A 20500-nucleotide genomic window follows, 5' to 3' on the forward strand; every position below is an offset into this window, starting at 1 on the left:
ATTCCAAGTGTGAGTCCCATCTCAGCAACTTAGTGAGACCCTGTCTCAAAAAAAATAAACAGGAAGGGTTGGAGGTGTACCCCAGTGTGAAGGCCCTGGGTTGAAGCTGTCAAAAAAAAGTTGTTACACCGCACTGTTGAGGAATAATGGTAAGAATTACAGATAGTTTTTTTCCCCTAGTTTTGAACTGTGAATGGCTGAGCCAACACTGCACCTTCCAGAGGCGTGGCCTGCCACCCCCTGTATCACTTTGTTATGAGGGGACAGAAACGAATAACCGTGTCCTGGTAGTGCTGGTCATCCCTCAGCGTTCCACACAATGCTTCTGTGTAAGAAAATTAACACAGCCGGACTCATGCAGTCTTTATTGACTTGACAAATACAGGAAAATGTGCAATCATCTATCAAAATTATATTTTACCAAGATTTTGAAAGGTATTTATTTTAAAAAGTCGTATTCACAAGTCTATCTGAATTCTGTCCAAAGCAGCATCCACAGGAGCAGGATCCAGGCAAAGGCTGCACGAGCGCGCGACCTGCCGAAGCCCTCCTCCACGGCTCCCATCGCCGGCCAGACAGACCTATACTCTGCGCAGCCGGGATGGGGCTGCCTCCTCAGCGGTCATGTACTTCAAAAGAAAAAGTGCTTTCTGGGAAGTCTTTCCCACTACCCAGACAAGCAGAAGAGCCAGCACCGCATTCCAAGGCCAGGGTGGATCTAGCATCCAGTTACCAGGCCCCAGGAGATGGCTTTGACATTCAAGGAAGGGTTCATCTCAGCACCGGGGTGCTGTGTGTCATGGAAATCTGAGGAGTTCCCTACAAGGTAAATGGGCTGTCATGAAGAAAACATGCAGGTGATCCTGAGACGTGGGCTTGATGAGGGTTTTACTGAGCTCACTTGGCTCCAGTCAGCGATTTCAATGAGGGCTGTGAAGGGCTGAATCCACCATGTTCAATCCGTAGTTTAGGCAATTTGAACAGCGGTGCGATCACAAGCATCACTTCCAGACCCAAATTTACAGTGATGATAGGGCACTGCCTCCTTCTGAAGGGCAATAATGAGTGTCTGGTTTTCAAGTCTCGGCCAAAACAGCCTTCAGAGCGCACTTGGAGGCAGGGAGAACGAAGACTGGTCCTTGCACACAGGCTGCCCAAGAGCAAGCTTAGCAAAAACCAGTCCCTCACTGAAAGGTCTGGTTTCTGACAACAGCCAACTTCATAGCGTCCATTTTGTAAGCCCGCGGTAAAGTTTGTGAAAGGCGGTTACTGACAAGTTTCAGAGATGTTAAAGAGGCTCCCGCTGCATTCTCACAACGTATCCTATGCACCTTTGCATCCTCAGACTGTAGCACCATGCCTGGCACCTGGAAGACAGCAAATCCTTTTAAAGTGGTTTCTGAGCTCTTCCCCAAACTGAGTTTACGTGCTGCTGAAGCGAGCGTATGAGCTCTTCTCCTTACAGGGTCAGTCATGAATGTCACACATGCCAAGCTCAGCTCTGGGCGGGGCAGCGGTGGCAGCTTCCTGTAGATGTTTGACTCGGAACACCTTACCTGGTCTTCCTTAGTTTAACTTCTGTTTCACATCTACACAGTGTGATCAAGAGTATGTATTAAGTTGTTTGAGGCCAAGGAAGAACCAAGAACTAAACATTATTCCTTTGGCCATCTATTATGGGAAGGGCTCCTGAAAACCACAGTTTTAGGAGATCTAAGAGTTTAAAACAGGAAATGTAGCCTTTTTAGCTGTTGCTTGCCCAGTAAAGTTGGTAATTTGTTTTTCTTTTGCAGTGCTGGGAATTGAACCCTAGCACGTGCTAGGCAAACGCTATTTTCTTCCAGGTCACTTACAAAATTCCTGCTCTCTACTTTTTCTTACTGAGCAATGCACTCAGAGAACTATGACCCTTGGACCACATACTAACCAACTGAGAATCACAAGAGCCCTTCCCCCGCACAACTCCACGGGTCTTCCAGATAGCGCTGGCATTACTCCGCCGGGCACAAGCTCCTCCACGCAACCCCTGGTCCTCAGGCCAGGCTGGCCAGGCATGGGCTGCCTCTCTCCCACCGTTTCCTCCCATTTCACCAGGCAGGGTGGCTGGCCTGGCTGTGTTTTACTGTTGGTTCTGCCCTCTGACAGCCATCCCTCCCGTGTGTGTGAAGCAGATCCTCTGCAAAATTGCTGTTGTTGTTTTCTCTGTGGCAGTTTTTCATGGTGGAAGACAAGCATCGTGGTGTCTCAGAAATCGAGATGTGGTTCGAACTTGAAGAGACAGGGTTATTGCCATCTTTCTACGCAGGACAGTATATAGGCTGGACTCTCTCACTCTCACACACACACACACACACACACACATCCTCTTGGTCATGAAGGATACAACACGCTTGGGACCCTTACACCAATCAACTACTGTAGGTTACAGCTCCCAAGATGCCTTGACTCACAGAAGGCATGCAGGTGGCCCTGCTGCCCCTGTGCTTTATAGACTGGGCTGACGCCCACGCTGCCGTCTGACAGCAGAAAGGACAGAATCTCGGAAAAGGGGGTTAAGGAAGCACAGATGCGAGGACCCACTACTGTAAGCCCCACTCTTTCCTTGCACAGCTCTTACTTGTCTTGCTCTTCTCAACAACCTGAGGTAAGCCAGCTTTTCCTGACACTCAGGTTAGTACTAGCGCCCCACTACTGAAACTTTTTCTCCTTGAGGTACTGGAGATTGAACCCAGAACCTCTCATACACGCCAGGTACTCCAGCACTGAGCTACATCCCCACAACTGAAAACAATGTTCCAAACTTGCAAGAGAACCCCCAAGAGGTCAAATGGCAGGCGGGAGGGGGAAGCAGCAGGCAGAGAGAAAAAGCTGGTCTTTCTTCAGCCACAGGAAGAAACGGGTTCTTATAAACGACCATGGCGGAGGGTTCTCCGTGGTGGAGAATGTCTGTGCCTCAGCGCTCACTTCGCGGTGCTACAGGCTGCCGGCGGCCCTTTTGAAGCGCTTTGCCTGAGGTACAGTCTGGACACACTGTCACTTCAGCCAGCGCCTCCACTACCCAGTTCTCGGCACACAAGCACACTGAGAGGAGGACAACGTACCGGGGCCACCGAGGGCCCGCAGTAAGGTTCGTTCCGTCACCCAGCCGCGAGCTCACCGTCCCTTGACTGGGGGCTCTTCCCGCTCACCTCAGCAGCTAGTTCCTCCGACTACCTTCTCCTGTAGCTCACCAAGTGAAAGAACAGCACCTCTAAATTTTCGCTCTGTACTGACACAACTGGTTCATAAACTTATAAACCAGGGTAGGGCTCCTGATCCAAACATTTTATCCCAGGATGGGGAATTAAACCCAAAGGAGTCACATCACAAGCCCTTTCTACATTTTGTGAAAAGGTCTAAGTTGCTCAGACTGGCCTTGAACTAGGGATCCTTTTGCTCAGCCTCCCAAGTAGCTAGGATTTTTTTTTTTCTTTTTGCAGTGCTGGGGCTGACCCTGGGCCTCAGGCACACTAGGGAAGCGCTCTCCCACTACAGTACTCTCCCAGCTCCTAAGTGAAACTCTCACCTCCTGTCAGAAACAAAAGAAAAGCCAGGACGGAGAGGGCTTCACCAGCCATCTCACTCTTCTTTAATTCTACGCTCTCTGGGCACACATCTTATTTGCTACTCAAAGAGTTGTGACAGCAAGGCTGACAGCACTGGGTTGTAACACATTTTTCTGCACCAGATAAAGAATAAAAATTCTGGGTTAACAGGCCCACCTGCTGCCACGTCAAAGCTATGTCCTCTGCTGTTGAAGACAACTGCTGGGGAGGGGGACGAAGGGAAAGACGGGGCCAAGGGGGCAAGCAAATGTGTGAACGTATCCAAAAATTAGGAATTTGGTGGCAAATCCAGAATTTACCTAGGGATGATAAGGAACTACTGAGCAATAGTTCCATTACTTCCAGAAGTTGCTGAATTTGGAACCTGAGGTTAAGACTTCAGGATAAAGCAAATAAGCTCAGACTGGCGGCAGTGGGAAGAAATGGCAACCATACCCAGGAAAGGGGTACTGGGGAGCACTGCTGAAATGGACCAATGCACCTGATGGGGCTCAGAGCGGGGGAGGGGATGTCTTCTTTAGAAATTAAGTCTGCAGCAGAGAAAGTCTGGAAGGGAAAGCTTGAGCCCCTTCTGACCTTTCCATTTGGCTGCTGGGCCTGCTCTCCCCACAGTACCTCCTGGAAACGTTCAGACTTCAATTAATACAGGTTTATTAGGTTGATTTCCCACATGTGGTTTCAGGCAGAGTTTGGTTTAGTTCCAATCACTTCATTCGGCCTCTGGTAATGGTAGTCCTGAGTGCGCAGTGTCGGCAAGTCTCCTGCAGCCAAGGGCCAACTTCCCGGCCTGTGCTGTTTACTTGTCCTTGCCCCTCAAATCTGTAGGTTTTGCACCGAGGGACACAGTCCACCATGATGAAGCCATTTCTTACAGACACCTCCTCCCAAGGTCTCATAGTGCAAGCGGTCAGGAAAGCCCGGAAGAAGCTGCCGAAGTCCAGCCAGGAATTTTCACTCGGTTAGACGAGGACACAGGCAAATCAGTGTCCTCCAGATTTATTACAGTCAAAGGAGAAACATCCACGGGATTCTACTAGCAGGAGGCTAGATATAAAACTGATGGAACGCCAGCTGGTCCATAAAGGGCTGCACAAGGTAATCTGTGGCAAAGTAGAAAACAAGCCCGAAGGTGATGGAGATGGGAAGAGCTGGCAACGCTTTCTTGAAAATGGCGAGGAGCAGCAGGGTAAGGCACAGGCCCTGTGGAGGAGGGAGACAGGAAAAGGCACACACCTGTGAAAGCACTGCGTGCAAACAACTCAGCAGCAAGTCTTGGTTAACTCAATGCTTTCCTCTGGGGTTAAAAAACTTTTGCACCTGCCTGGCAAGCACGAGGTCCTGAGTTCAATTCCTGGTACCAAAAAATTTAAAACAAAAAAAATTTTTTTTTTTTGGCTTTTTGAGACAGGGTCTTGCTGTATAGTTCAGACTGGCCTTGAACTCACTATGTAGACCAGGCCTCAAACTCACACAAATCCTCCTGCCTCAGCCTCCCGAGTGCTGGGATTGTAGGCGTGCGCCTCCACATCTGGCTCCTGGGGTTAAATTTGATAGCACATGTTTCATTACATGTGGAAGAAGAGCCATGAAGCAAAAATGCAGCTGTTGCTTTTTCCCTTTTGGTGCTGAGGACGAAAGCCAGGGCCTGGTGTACGCTAGACGTGTGCTGTGCCGAAACTGCAGCTGCTGCCGCTTTTCCCCCTCCCACTCTGGAGATGGAACCCAGGGCTTTCACACCAAGTTACATCCCCAGCCCTCAAAAAAAATTTTTTTTTGGTTTGGTTTTATTTAAGACAGGGTCTCATAACTCCCTCACTGAGTTTCCCAGCCTGGGCTCAAACTTAAAATCCTCCTGCCTCAGCCTCCAGGAGTACTAGGATTACAGGAGTGCACCACTATACTCAGTAAATATAATTTTTTGACTAAAGGAAAACCACACTGATTTTCCTTCACTACATGGCACACTGTTGATATTTTATTTCCTAATTCCAGGAAAGAAACTGAATCTGAAAATAAGGAAAATGATTTGGAAAAAAAAATTAAATACTAAAATTTCTACATACAATACTGTGTGGGCTTTGGTGATTTTAGTTTGGCTGGTTGAAATCACTGGGGGAAAAAGCACTCCTTATACCACGCAGGGAAAAAGAAATGCTCAAGGGAAATGGCAACACATTTGCCAGTGTGAAGACCACACTGCCTTCCTGTGAGCACAGCAGGTACACAGCACGGCTCACTGTCTACCCTAGTTACTGACACAAGCTACACACTCCGCAGGCTGGGCATCATTTCCGTTTACTGAGAATAAGTGGTTTTTTTCTTAAAAGATACCCCACATGGCTGGGGTGTGGCTCAGCAGAACCCACAGGCCTAGCGTACATGAGACCTCGGTTTGATCCCCAGCCCCCAAAACAAACAAAGACACGATACAGCCTATAAATACTTTCAGAGTCAGAAAACTAACTTTAGAAGGGAAATAAAAGACATGAAAATTCTAACTGGTTATGATCACCGTAATTTGGAAATGACATCACAACATGAAGGCGTGACAGTTCTCACCTCGCTCTCCTCTAACCTACACTATTCGTCTGCAGTACAGCAGTGTCAGCACCACGAGCAGGAAGACACCCTGCATGGGCCTTCACTGACCCGAAGCTGCGGACGCCTCAGGGCTTGCACCGTGCTGAGAACAAGAGGGGCTCCACGCTGCGCTCACAACTGAGCGCTGGCGGAGCCAATGTCCGCGCCTACTGCTGGGCTCCAGGCTGTGGGTCCTGACCTGAAGGACCTGGTGCTCCCTGGAGAACTGATGAAACCACGTAATTAAAACAAACGAAGACCTCCCAAGGCGGAGCTCAGTTTTAACAGCCATAGGAGATTCTCATAAGCAGCCAGGGTGGAGAACTACTCAGTTCAGGCCTGGTTTCGCAGGTCTGCAAAAGGCTTCTCTGGGGCTGGCACACTTGGCCGCCTGGGCTTAAAACTAATGGCCTTGGGGCCGGGGATTTAGCTCAGCGGCACAGCGCCTGCCCAGCAAGCACTAGGTCGTGAGTTCGATTCCCAGTACCAAAAACAAAACAAAACAAAACAAAAAACTAATGGCCTTAAACGGACATGAAACGCAGTTTCACATTGGCAGTCCTGACACAGTCTTACCAGTATATACTTACAATTAATATGGCTACAAAACAGGCAATGGTTGTGTTCCAGTCTCCGCTGGCAGTTGCTGAGGCTTTTCCAACCAGAACACTGTAGAAAATGAAATCTCCCAATCCAAGTTTTACTCCCCCTGCAAAAGCAAAGATTTTTTAATGTAAAAGGAGTTGTCAAAAAAAAGTTGTCATTCTTTGCTCTGATTTCACAATTCAAAAACATGATTCTGAGCTGAGTATGATGGCATACGTCCATTATCTCAGCGACTCAGGAAGCTGAGGCAGGAGGGTCACTTGAGTCTACGAGTTGGAAACCACTTGGCTTTGTTTCTTTTTTTTTTTTTTTTCCGGTACCAGGAATTGAACTCATGACCTTGTGCTTGCCAGGCAGGCGCTGTGCCACTGAGCTAAATCCCCAGCCCTGAGTTGGAAACCACCTGAACACACAGAGATACTGTCTCAAAACACAAAACCAAAAACAAAAATATGATCCAGTACTGAGTACAAAGTCAATAAATTGGAGGTGACCTAGCTCTAGTTATATTTTGTTTTTTTTGGGACAGGGCCTTTGATGTTCTAGGCTGGTCTCCAACTTACTATGTAGCCCAGTCCTGCTTCAAACTTTTAAGATCCTCCTGACTCAGCTTCCCAGGGTGCTGGGATTATACCCATGTGTAACCATGCTCAGCTTTATTAGATTTTCTTTCTCTCTTTTCTTGTTTTCTGTAAAGGAGTTTCAGATTCTTATGCGACTGACTCTGGAGCCTCAATAATGTTGTGTCACATATCATCAGCAACAAACCCTAATTTACATCCACTGAGCGCCTACCTCATACCTAACACACCAGCAAAGCCTCACAAGAGCCCCTGAGCCACTTGCCGAGGCCCCCACTGTTTCATACAATTCACCACTGTGTCAGTGTGTGACCCAGTGCTCGTGGAAAACGTGCAGAGCTGTGTAACCATCATCACGGCCCACACCCCCACCCATCCAGGAGAGACACCCTGAGCCCATTTATAGTCACCCACCCCTGCGGCCCTGGCTCCAAGTGGCCTCTCATCTGCGCTCCAGCTCTAAATGAGCCGTTTCTAGACACTGCATATAAACAGACTTATACAAAGTGAAGTTTTTTGTGGCTGGGTTAAAAGTAGATTTTTTAGAGGTTGCTTTGAAAACATATGTGCTTTTTGGAAACCAAATTCTAGAGTAAAGGGAGATGTCATTGGAAGCATGTCTGGTTAACACCCCTGCAGAGAGGCGGTTACGTGCGTGCTGGATGCTGGGACGCTGAAGAACCTGTTACTAGGCCCAGAAAAAGAACAACACTGAGTGCGAGCTGCGGGGGGAGTAGCTGGGTGTTCTTTGCACCTACTTTCCTCCGGGTCTTCACTGGCGAGGGTGTTGCTGGACAGCTCCTGGACGGCAGCCCGCGACTCAGGGGTCGAGCGATGCGGCCCCAGGTGACTGTCCCGCTGGGCCTCCCACTCCTCACTGAAGCCTCCGTCATCGTTTTCTCTGCCACTGCTCTGTGTCTCGCTTTCTGTGCCTTCAAGAAAAAGTGGAAATTATCACTCTAATATTTAGAAACATTTTTTAATGTCTTTAAGAAAAATGCAAAGCAGCAGTACAACCTGCTATGGTATGAGGTCACCCAGCTTCTAACCCACAAAGGGTGACTGTGCAGTGGCTGCTGGCTCCCCACGCGGGGCCATCTGCCCCTCGTTTCCTGACGGCAGAGTCCCGGCTTGCTCGGTTCCCTCCCCTCGTGCACGTCTCTGGGGGCAAATCCTGACCTGGCCACACCAAGCACGGGGATCCCACCACTCACTCCCTTCCCCTATGGAAGTCTGACAGGATTCCTGCAGGAATCAAAGTCCTGTGGCTGAGGGATTCTGTCTCAGTACAAGCTAATGAGTGCGCAGCAACGTCCACAGGAAACTGTGGGGAAATTTTCTCCTTTCCTCTTTCTGAGGAAGAAACAAACAGCCCCTTTCTCCCCTCCTGCATTTCATGTAATCTGGACATGATTCCTAGAATTGCAGTTGTGACCACAAGGAGCCCCTGGCTGAGGACCACCCCTATATGCTGAAGATGGCACAGCAGGAAGAAGGAAAGAACCGGGCCCTTGTGAACATTAACGAGCCCCCAAATTAACCAACCTCACAAATGCTGACGTAGCAGGACTTCTTCAAGAAAAGAGAATATATTTCTTCTCTAAGGCACCTGAGTTGTTTCTATCCTCCACAGCACAGAGCTCATAATTGCTGGCACAATCCACTGGCTTCAGTGACCAAATACAAAAGGGGATTCACGGGGACGGTGGGCTTCTCTATGGCTGGTCATTCTGTTTTAGTGACTATCAGTCTCACTGAAGACAGTGAGGATGAGCGTTTCTGAGATACTGCCACTCGTTAAAGATACTTAAATACGTAAGTGGAGCTGACTATACTTTCTCTGCCCTCTCTTCTGCAGTGCTGGAGATGAAACCCAGGACTTCATACATACAGTACTAGGCAAGAACTCCACCGAGCCACACCGCAGCCCTCCCTTTAACTTCTATAAAAATAACATGTGTGTTATGGTTTGTGTCTGCATGTCCTCCGCCCAGAGCCTCACGCAGTCATGGGGCAGGCTTTGAGAGTTCTGACTGACTGGGTGTGAGTGCTGCACTGTCCAGGGGCGGACACTCTGCATATGTAAGGGAAAGAGGCTTGCACTTCCCGAGGCTCCTTCATGTTGTTCGTGCTGCTTTGCTGTGTTCCGCCGCCATGAGCTGCGGCCCTCTGCCATGTGCCTCTCTGCCTCGGAGCCGACTGAGTATGGACTGAAACCTCCACAGACTGTGCGCTAAACAAACCTTTCCTTCCTTAATTTTGGGCATCAGGTATTTTGTCTCAGCAAGGAGAGAAAAGTAACCAAGACAACGTGTTCACCGCAGAAGCAGCGTTATCACAAATAGAGAAAGCTTGCGTACTTCAGGGCTCTCGTGTGTACACCTCCCCTGTGAGGGCCCGAAGCAGTTTTGTACTGCTCATTTTCACCTTCCTTTGCTTAAGTGCGTCTCCATAAAACCTGAATGTTAGCTGCTTCAGTTTACAAAATCATGTAAGGTTTATAAATAAAAACACCAGTGTCTAACTGCCTCATCCTTTTTCAGTTCCACCCTTCTTGCTTTTGACTCCTAGCTGTTTCTTTTGGCATTTATCTCCACAATTAATTATGAATAGCATGCTCATGGTGCCAGGTCTTGATGTTTTAATTTTATGTACTTATGCACACCCTCCCCCATGAATTTAACTCTTTCTATTCTCCCATTTATGCTGAGCTCTGCTTTTATATTACTGCTATGCGAAGAAGTATTCACAACTAAACTACTCTGCCATAACTCCCATGTGTAATTACATTTACCTCTTTGGAACAATCTTGTTTTCTCTGGGAAAGTGCCTCATTTTCCTCCTTGACTCTATGTACGACCTATGGCTGGGTTGTCCTGAACTCTCTGATGGCACTCAAACGACATAACCTCTCTGATCTATTGTTTTCCTTGCACGGACAATGCTCTTGGCTCTTCCGTCCCTATCTCTAGCTTCCTCCAACAGAGTGGTTTTCAATCAGAGGTCGCACCTCCCTTGTAGGGGTGTGCAGAAGAGACCAGAATGGAGGAGACTGTGACTACTGCGATGCTCTGAGCCACTACTGGCATTGAGTGAGGGGCCGGGGCGCCATGCATCCTGCAGGAAGGCGAGTCCTCCCCAACGCCCAGGCCTCTCAGGGCAGAGCTCTGCACTCATCCAGCTGAGAAGCTCTGGCCCATCTGGTCTTGTCGTGCAAAGGTCTTCTTCCACTCTGCAGTGAGCTGTTGTTCCCTGCTGTGACTTGGACAGTCCAGGATAAAAAAATTCCCCTACTACAAAAGTTCACAGTAATTTACATTTTTTTGTAGTATGTATCATAACTGTATGAAATATTTATATAATTACACAAATGCTTGTCTGCCTAAAAAGATTACGAACTCAAAACAGGAAGGAATGTCTTGTTCAGTGTATTATCTCCACAGCCTAGCAAGGTACTGGGCACACAAGTGCTCAATCAACATTTGTCAAAAACAAAACAAAGAAACCTTCAATGTACCAAATCATATAAGCATATACACATGTAGTCACAGGTAACATTTTAATTTTCCTGGGCTTGGCACAATAACCAGGCTTGTAGCAATTGCTCACAATTACTTCCTACTTTTCTAGCAAGTCTCCTGCTGGTCCAATGCCACATTGTCGTGCTGCCTCTACAGTGCAGAATAAAGCCTGACGTAGCTGGATCCAAATGAGGAGCCCCCAGTCGCAAGTGCCCCCCTTGCCGTTACCCAGGTGCTCATGGAGCAGTTTTCTTCACTCCAAACTCTCCCTTTGCTGACAACTCATACACACTTTTTCTTTTCTCATTAGTGGTTTTTTGGGGAAGCGGGAGAGGTACTGAGCAATGCCCTCCGGCCTTCATACTGAGCTACATCCCAGCCCTTCTTGTATTTTTTTTTTTTTTTTTGAGACAGGGTCTCACTAAATTGCTGAGTTGCCCAGGCCAGACTTGAACTTGTGATCCTTCTGCCTCATATTCCTAGCATGCTGGTCACTGGTCTTTACTTTGCTTCTGTTTTTTAGGTTCATCATAAGGTTGGCTCTGTTTTCCTTTAAAAAAATTTTTCCTTTCTTTCTTACTACTTATATTGTGCTATTCCTCAATTCTAAGAACAGCCTCTAATTTGTGATCTCCTTTGTATCTTCCTTCTGTAGCATCCATGTTAGGCCTTGCAAGCTGCCATTCTTGGTCATCACTGTTATCCTCTTCCACCTCGAATATCTGACCTTTTCAGTATAACCATTATCACATCTCAAATCAAGTGTATTTGTTACTCTGCTCATGTTGGACAACAGGCTCTCAACTTTATATGTTTGGAGAAAGAGCTTAGTTTTTTTTTTAAATCATAGCCTCCATACCAGTATTATGTATTTAATGGTGTTTCTGCTTTGTTTTTGAGACAGGGTCTCACTCTGTCATTCCGGCTGGCCTCAAACGCCCGGCAGCGGTGCTATGTATTTCAGCCAGGGTGCCCTGACTAGACTGTTGGGCTGGAGGTCTCTGAATTCCTTAGACATCTGTGTGTTCACTGGGGGACGCCACAGCTACTGTAGACTCTCAAAGTAGTCTCTGACAAAAGGAAGGTTAAAAGCACTGCTTTGTGACTCACTGTTTGCCTGTGAGAGGACAATGGCACTGTAAGCAGGATATTCCCAAGCAAAAGCCACCTACTTTGTGCACTGTATTTGGAGTTCTTGGACACTCTTTTCTGGGCCTCTGGGTCTCCTTCAGCCATGTTCACCAGCCACACCATGGTTGCTGTTGGGAGAGACGGAAACGCGTGAACGCTGGAACGTGCGGAAACGGCATGAATGCAGACAGCAGGCCGAGTCTTTCTCAGGAGATCACCGACCTCTGCGATGCTGCCTTGGCAGCCTTCACCACACGTCAGTGTACACTAAACCCTGCAGGGATTCGCTGCTTTCAACACATTAAGAAACAACCCCGAAACAGAATGCTTGCCGTAGTGTCCCCACTGCAGCTGCCGTCCTGAAACACCATCTGCTGTCCTCGAAAAGCAACCAGAAGGAAATCTACTCAGGCCAGGCGGGGGCCCTGACCCGGCCCTAGAGGATTCCTAGAGCAGTGTGGACCTGTCAATGGAAAAGTGGTTCTGGAACTGGATTCCAGGACAAACCAAGACTCATGAAAGCCTCAGATGATGGTTATTATTCTATAGAAGCATGGAATAAATTTCCTTCACCTTATATCTCTTTTTTAAATCTTTAATAATGCTGAACTGTTTATACAAGAAGTAAAAGCAATAAAGATGAAGAGGACAGTTAACTGGCTTCTATGCTCTCTTCATATATAAAAATCTCTATCTCAGATATACAACTAAGAGACTGTCAATACTTTAAAATAGTGCTTCTCTCTTTTATATATTGTAATCAAAATAGAAAATGGTATCACCTCTATGGGGGGGAATTTGGTAACATCTAACCAAACCACATGTGCCTTAACCTTTGACACAAGAATCCAACTTTTGGCTGTTTTGTCTCTGCTCAGACTGCAGATGGAACCCTGGGAAGCTTTACCACTGAGCCTAGCTGAGGAGCTATATCCCCAGCCCTTTCCATGGTCTTGTAATTTCTGAGGTCAAACAAGGTTCATTACACTATAACCCATCTAACTAGAAGTCAGTGTAAGCCAGGCAGGCAATACTCTATTTAAACCCAGATCCAATACGTGTACAAGACTGATGATTTTCCACAGCTGTCCTGGCAATGAAGCAGCATGTAAGTGGGGTCTCAGTTTATGAACTTGATTCTTTCCATGATTCTGGTTGCAAAATGAGTTGGTTGTGAACCGAATCAAATTCAATGGTTAGCTTCAATATTTAAGATTTAAATTCCAGGTTTAAAAAAACCTCTCAGACTCAGTAATTCATGAAATCCTCACAATTTTAGTATTTCATGAAAACAGATTTACCTTGAATCTATCCGATCTACACAGAGGTGAAGGGTCGCTCTCCTTTTTCCTCATATATGCTGATTTATCACTCAGATATGTGAGAATGTCCAATGTTCTGTGATAATTCTTTCTATAGACTTGATGCTATAGATGACTGATATTTTAAAACAACAGAGTAAATGATTCCCTGACACATTTTTTTTTTTTTCCCGGTACTGGGGATCAAACTCACGACCTTGCGCTTGCCAGGTAGGCGCTGTGCCACTGAGCTAAATCCCCAGCCCCTCCCTGACACATTTAACATGGGAGGTTGAAAGTGTGTTCTAAATCCTCGCCCCTTACCCACACTTGCCGTGAGTGGAACGGATTTTCCGTCCTGGTTCATAAGGGGTCAGCTTCAAGCAGTGTTAGCTGCTCACCAGAGACGACAGTTTGCTAACGCTGTTTAGACGTCAGGACTTGCTGACCTCTTGTACTTCCAACCTTCAAGAAAACGCGCCCTCACCTAGCCACAGTCCAGGCTGGTGAAGAAAACAAGGAGCAACGCCACCACAGATGCCACAGCACACAAGGCAATGACCCAGCTGCCTGGGTTATAGTGAGTGACCTTAGAAGAAGAACCCCCAATCCCCTCCTTTTTTTGCTTAGAACTAGGATTTATTTATTGTATTTTTGTTTTATATCCCTTGGACAGAGTAAGATGCTTAAAAAGTGCTTGGTAAGTGAACAGAAGTGAACTATCCAGTCGGGCGTGGTGGTGCAGGCCTATAATCCCAGTACTTGGGAGGCTGAGGCAGGAGGATCGTTGCGAGTTCGAGAGCAGCCTGAGCTACAAAGTGAGCTCAAGGCCAGCCTGAGCTGCATAGCGAGACCCTGCCTCAAAAAGACCAAAAAAAGATAAAAAGACAAAAAAAAAAAAAAAAAAGTGAACTCCAGTAAGTGAAACGCAACACTGGAATATTTGCTTGGGAGAATCACTATTACACTTCCCACGTGTCTAAAGTCTTTATAAAAATTTATTATTTTGAAATAATTTTAGGTCCAAAGAAAAGTTGTAAAAATAATACAAAGAATGTACATATATGCTAAATGTTATTCTGACAGACTTAACTGAAAAATCACACAAATCATAATTCAAAATACACAAATGGATGGAGTACAAAGAAAAGCTCAATCTCTAAATCCTGCTTCCCAGATGGAAGTGCTATTAATACCTTTTCAGTTTCTTTAATGTATCATTGGGCATTTTAAATATATAGACATATTCCTAAGTACACAACCATTTCCTATTTTCTCCTATACAATATTGCATGTATTGCTTTACATTTGTTTTTTTGTATTTAATATACAGTCTGGGGAATTTACTATCTTTTCACTTTTTTTGTCTTTTTGAAATAGGGTTTCACTGTGCAGTTCAGGCTGGCTTTGAGCTCACTTTGTAGCCCAGGCTGGCCTTTTACTTGCAAGGATCCTCCTGCCTCAGCCTCCCCAGTGCTGGGATTACAGGCATATACCATCACACCCAGCTAGTCTTGGGCATTTAAAAAAAATAACTAGACATATGCAGAGCTATGCTATTTTTGTGTGTGTGGTGCTGGGGATTGAGCTCAGGGTCTCACACATGCTAAACACATGCTCTATCCCTGAGTGACACCATCAGCCCTACCATAAGTCTTCTAATGGCTGTAGTTACCCATGATATAAATGTACCATAATTACTTAAAAGTGCCCCCTTTTGATGGACACTTAGATTGCTTTCAGTTTTTCCCCAATCTAAGCGCTGCTTCAATGATCACCTTTCTGTACTTTCACAAGTATATTCCTTAGTATACATTTCTAGATTTTACTATTAACATTTCACGTAATATTCTGTACACACCAACCTAAAATACATAAATAGGCTATAATTTCCAGGAATAACATGCAGGAAGCTCACACTCAGGAAAATGCTGATGCCCAAACTTCACGACTCTCCTCTGCCAACAGACACAGTGAGTACATGATAATCAGTTTATGTTGCAAAAACAGCAAAAGACCCTCGCATCCAGGCGATGGCCGCTCTGACTGTTCCAGGCTTCCACAGCTCAGGAATGACCCATCATCTGCTACAAATGACCTCACGCTGAGTCTCTCCGAGAGACCCAGGTCACCTACCATGTGCTCCCCAACTTCACCTCCCTCCACTTCTCTGTCTCTCTCTTTTGCTCTCCAGTCCTCCTTCGCCTTCAGCCCAGATCCAGCTCCTCTTCCCAAGCTCTGCCTGCACTGTCAGAACCATGTGCTATGAACTCGTGGGGTCTCTCCAAAGCCTTCTTCACTGCCTGCTTGTGAGCCTGAGAAAACACTGCATCTGCCCTCTCCTGGAAGTAGCCTTTCCTCAGACCTGCTCTCCTCTCAAGTCACCACCTGCTGTGCCCGTGGGGCAGCAAGCTTAGGGTCGTGGTGGAAATCACTGCGCTCCTCCTGCACCACCTTTCTGTCTGCACCAGCGCATCCGCTGCCAGCACCAGCGAAATCTAGACACACACACAGCCTTCTCCTTGGAACACTGTATCTGGTCCTGTCATTCTACTGAAATTGCTCTCTGAATGTCACTAATGGTCCCTATAGGATTTCCTTTGTCTTTATTATTATTTTTTTTGACCAACTGAATATTCATTGACTATTCTCAATGGTTGTTGTAGGAAACACATAGTAATAAACATACATCCATTTATGAAATAGCATAGAAACAATACAAACATTACAGAGTTATGGATAGATTAGTAGGAAAATATCAATGGCTGCTGTAATACATGGTGGTATCTTCAAAGTGGTTTCTCAGGAAGACAGAGATAAGCAAGAAAGATCTAACAAGTAGTTACAGCCTAAGGGTTGTGAAAAATAGCGTATTACCTCCTCACCAGTGACTCCTTTCACTGAGGTGTGACGGGTAGAAGGAAGGCCAGGATTGAAAAGAAGGACCGAGAGACTTGTACCTGTGTCTAGCAACAGGCTGTTTTCTTTTTCCTTTATAGTCATGATTACCCGGGGCTCCTCCATGGAGATGACAGTCCGGCCAGAGGGAGAAGGCAGAGTATGCCCAGGGGCCCCTCATTCTTGTTGGACTAACTGGTAGGATGGGTCTCAGCTCTGCAGCCTCCACTTCAGAGGGCAGACCCATCTCCACGGGTCTCCTCTGCATTCAGGGCACGGCCCTGGGGGCTTCTCAGGGCAGTTCCTCTTGAGGTGGCCTGGCTTTTAACAGTGGTAGCAGATAAATTCAGTCGTCAAGTTCTTCTTGGGGCCGTCTTTATTACCTTTGACTTCATGGATTTGAGTGATTTTCCTTGAAACTCTGCTTTTTCAATAACCCAAAAGAAAATAGGCAAAAACACCCCTCGGCAAAAATAAAAAAAACAAACTAAAGACAGAAAAATAGAAACTACAAGAACATACCTCAAACTGATAATGAGGATAACTACATGGTAAACTTTTAAAACTGGGGTTGGGTGTGGTGGCATATGCCTGTAATCCCAGCACTTGGGAGGCTGAGGCAGGAAGACTGCCACAAGTTCAAGGCCAGTCTGGATTACACAGTGAGTCCAAGGCCAATATGAACTACATACCAAGACCCTATCTCAAAACAAAACAAAACAAAACAAAGCAAATCAAGGCAAAACCACCAACAAAAAATAAGATTGTGGATGATAGTTTTACTAAAATTTATCCTTAACTTTTACCTCTCTTCAAGGACAATGTATTAATCTATTGCCTGTATAGTTAAAAATTAAATATGGAAAATAATACTACACCAAGTAAAGTGAGACACAAAGCAAAAACCAATTATACACCTAAGAAATACATAAAAATGTTTAAATTATCAATAAAAGCAACTAATAAACAAAAATGTGTTTTAAGACAAGACGTTATTTTGCCTATAGGATCTCATACATGTGTGCACACACATGCATACACGCTAGCATCAATGAAAGGGTGAGGAAGTGGCACCTTCGTATTCTGAAAAGGAGAGGTAATTTGGCAATATCTATCAAGACTTAAAGGTATATGTCCTTTGACTTAGAAATTCTACTCTAAGAATGTACCTTGCAAAAATATTCACAAATTCATTAATCTTACCTGTATGCGTTGTTTGTGATAGGAACAAAATGGATATGATCTAAATGCCAATTACTAAGGCCACCCATTACTGAAAAACTGTAAGAGAATACAGCCATTTCATATACTTACTGGAAAAAATCAAGAAATGACTATACAAAATAGTCACGAAGAGCCGGTTAACTGAAAAACACTGGCTTTTCCAGTTTTCTGGTATTTTCTTCTATTGTCCTTAGTATTCTCTCTTTGCTTTCTCACTCTCTTTCTCGTAGCTGGCCAAGCTCTACTCAGCATTTCTACTTGTATGTGAATTATGCACTCAGCCGCAGAGCTTAACTACCACCTTTGTGCTGACTCTTTCATTCTGCTTCTCTGTCATCACCTGCTCCCCAAGCACTGGTACTTAATTTCTGAACTCCTGCGGCAACTTGCTTTGTTTTTTTTGTTTTTTTTTCTTTTTGTCTCACTATGTAGTTCAGGCTGGCCTCAAACATGTGGTGAACCCACAGTCTCAGACTCCTGAGTGGGGGGGTCACAGGCATGCGCCACCCCCACAGCTGCTTTTTTCTTTTTTTCAGGGGATTAGGGTTCTTTTTTTCCCTCCTTTTTGGTGGTACTGAGGATTGAACCCACTTGCCTAGCTCTACCACTGAGGTACCCTGTTACATTCTGAAACAGGATATCCCTAAGTTGCCCAGGCTGGCCTCCAACTTGTCATCCTCCTGCCTTACCCTCCCAAGTAGCAGCGATTACAGATGTACATTACCACACCCTACTCTCTCCTGCTGGAAATTTCTATGTGGACAGTCCATACACATCACCAACTAAATTAGATGGTCACAGCTGTACATAAAACTAAGCAGATCTCTAAACAAGAAACATTTCTTCATTACCTTTCCTTCAGGTTTAAAATTGCTCTCCTTAGGCGCTAACAACTAAAGATTCTCTCTGAGAGCTCTCAGCAAATCCTTCCCCTGGTGGCCACTGCCAATAACATAGTTCAGAAGCTCAGTTATTTTTCATCTACATCAAGGCTATGCTCTCAGTGATGTTTAATACGCACCCAGGACCTCAGGACCCACCTCTGCAACTCACCTTACACAATGCTGCCCACTTACTGAGACCATTACTCTGATTACTCTTCTCCTCAAGAACTTTCTATGACTCCTCAGTGATGACAGAATAGCAAACAGATATCTGAACTGAAGATTCCCTTGACCTTACCTTAATCTGCTTTTCCAAATTCATCTCTTAGTACTAACTCTGATTAATATTTACTGAATGATTAGGAAGAGTATGACTCTGAGACCAACCGCCCCCCCCAAAAAATACCCTCAAACAACCAAACAGGCAACACACTCTGAAGAACAGCACAATTCTTGCAGTAAATTAGGGCAACATTAATCTGTAGTATGCATTGCTTATTCATTCATTTCATTTATTTTTTGCGGCACTGGGGGTTAAACTCAGGGCCTTTGCACTGAGCTATAGCTCCAGTCCTTTTTTGATTTTTTTATTTTGAGACAAGGTCTCAGTAAGTTGCCTAGGCTGGGCTTGAACTCACAACTGTCCTGCCTCAGCCTCCCAGTGTGCTGGGATTACAGCATGTGCTACCATACCCAACTTGCTCAATAACTCTTGACTAATAAAATTTTAAACAGAAATAATGGCTCCTTGGTCTCTAGGTATACCCCATTTCCAATCATACTGAAAACTCTTGAACCAAGGGCATGTAATAACAATTTCCAAGGAAATGAAGGATCTGCAGGACTTCCAATGATAGTATATATTTAAGATGAGAGAAAGTACCATGATAATGATCATGATTACATGTGTTTGAGTTCCACAAATTCTAAGCTGATTACTAACTTACTATCATTTTGACATACTTACAGGAGTAAATGAGAGCCGGAAAGAGAGTTTCATTTCTCTCTTGAGCTGTTTCAACCAGCATTCGAAGTGGACCTTTTGGGCACAAAACAGCCACTAAATCTGGAAAGAGGAAAAATTAAAAAAAGACATCAGGTAAAATGTAGTGGGTAAATGTGTAAGTGGGTACCTTAGATTTAGTTTTTAGTTTATAAAAATATAAAAGGGTACTGAATGGACATGGAACTGGTAGGTAAACACAGGATTGGGGTGGGGACCACCTAAACCAAGGAGACAAAGCCAGATAAAAGATGTGCGAGCCGGGTGTGGTGGTGCATGCCTGTAATCCCAGCACCTGGGAGGCTGAGGCAGGAGGACTGTTGTGAGTTCAAGGCCAGCCTGGGCTACAAAGTGAGCTCAAGGCCAGCCTGAACTGCACAGTGAGACCCTGTCTCAAAAAGGCAAAAAGAAAAAAAAAAAAAAAAAAAAGATGTGCAAAAACTGTACTCCAGGCCTGACTGCTATTTGCTCAGTCTACTGTATATCATCACTGAATTCTAGTACTGGAAACAGAATGAATCTCTTTAGTTTGAAGGGAGGAGGTCGAGGTAATAAGGCAGAACTATTCTAGAACACATGTCAACCTGTGGTAAGCAGAAATGGAGTTATTTCTAAACTAAGCTCTAAATAGAAGCTTTACTCAAGGTATTTTTAAATATTTTAAAATACAAAGAGCAGAGAGAGCAGATATCCATCCTTTCTTTTTAAAAATAGTATAAGGCTGGGGGTATAGCTCAGCAGTACAGTAGTTGCCTAGCAGGTGTGAGGCCCTGGGTTTGATACCCAGAACTGCAAGAAAAAAAAAAAAAGAACAAGCAAGCAAGCAAATAAACAAAGTATGTGTACTACTTAATACTTGAAACAAGAGCACACCAAATTTAAACAGAAGAACAATTAATAATTCTCTTCATGATAAAGTTTAGTTTGTTTTTAGTTTCCAGTCAAACACAAGCACTCCACAAATATTCACGTCTCAGAGTACATGCCGAAAACTGGCTTATTTTATAAAAATAACAACAAAGAAGCAAAATGTCTAAATTATTCCCAATTCTACCCCTATTTCCTCCTGTCAATTGCAATTTTTCTTACACTTTCTTTCATGAAGATTCATAATACAGAAAATAATTTCAAAAAGACCGAAAATGTAAAGCTAAATTTGTAAAGGA

At 45.2% G+C, this 20500-nt stretch overlaps 1 protein-coding gene across 3 annotated transcripts in view; it reads right to left on the reverse strand.

The window, feature by feature from the left end:
• Positions 1 to 350: 350 nt before the first annotated feature.
• Positions 351 to 20500, reverse strand: part of Psen1 (presenilin 1) — an 82209-nt gene continuing 62059 nt past the window's right edge. For 2 of the 3 annotated variants that reach the window (XM_005409428.2, XM_005409427.2), the window contains exons 8-12: positions 19299 to 19397; positions 12066 to 12152; positions 8131 to 8304; positions 6776 to 6894; positions 351 to 4805 (exon numbers count right to left, since the gene is read on the reverse strand). In XM_005409428.2, the coding sequence (XP_005409485.1) occupies positions 4650 to 4805; positions 6776 to 6894; positions 8131 to 8304; positions 12066 to 12152; positions 19299 to 19397 (635 nt within the window). In that variant the 3' untranslated portion in view covers positions 351 to 4649. The remainder of the gene's footprint in view (positions 4806 to 6775; positions 6895 to 8130; positions 8305 to 12065; positions 12153 to 19298; positions 19398 to 20500) is intronic. The other variant, XR_001231938.1, reaches the window with a different exon arrangement.

This window comes from Chinchilla lanigera, unplaced genomic scaffold (assembly GCF_000276665.1).
Source record: "Chinchilla lanigera isolate Chin_1 unplaced genomic scaffold, ChiLan1.0 scaffold00122, whole genome shotgun sequence".
Lineage (NCBI taxonomy): Eukaryota > Metazoa > Chordata > Mammalia > Rodentia > Chinchillidae > Chinchilla > Chinchilla lanigera.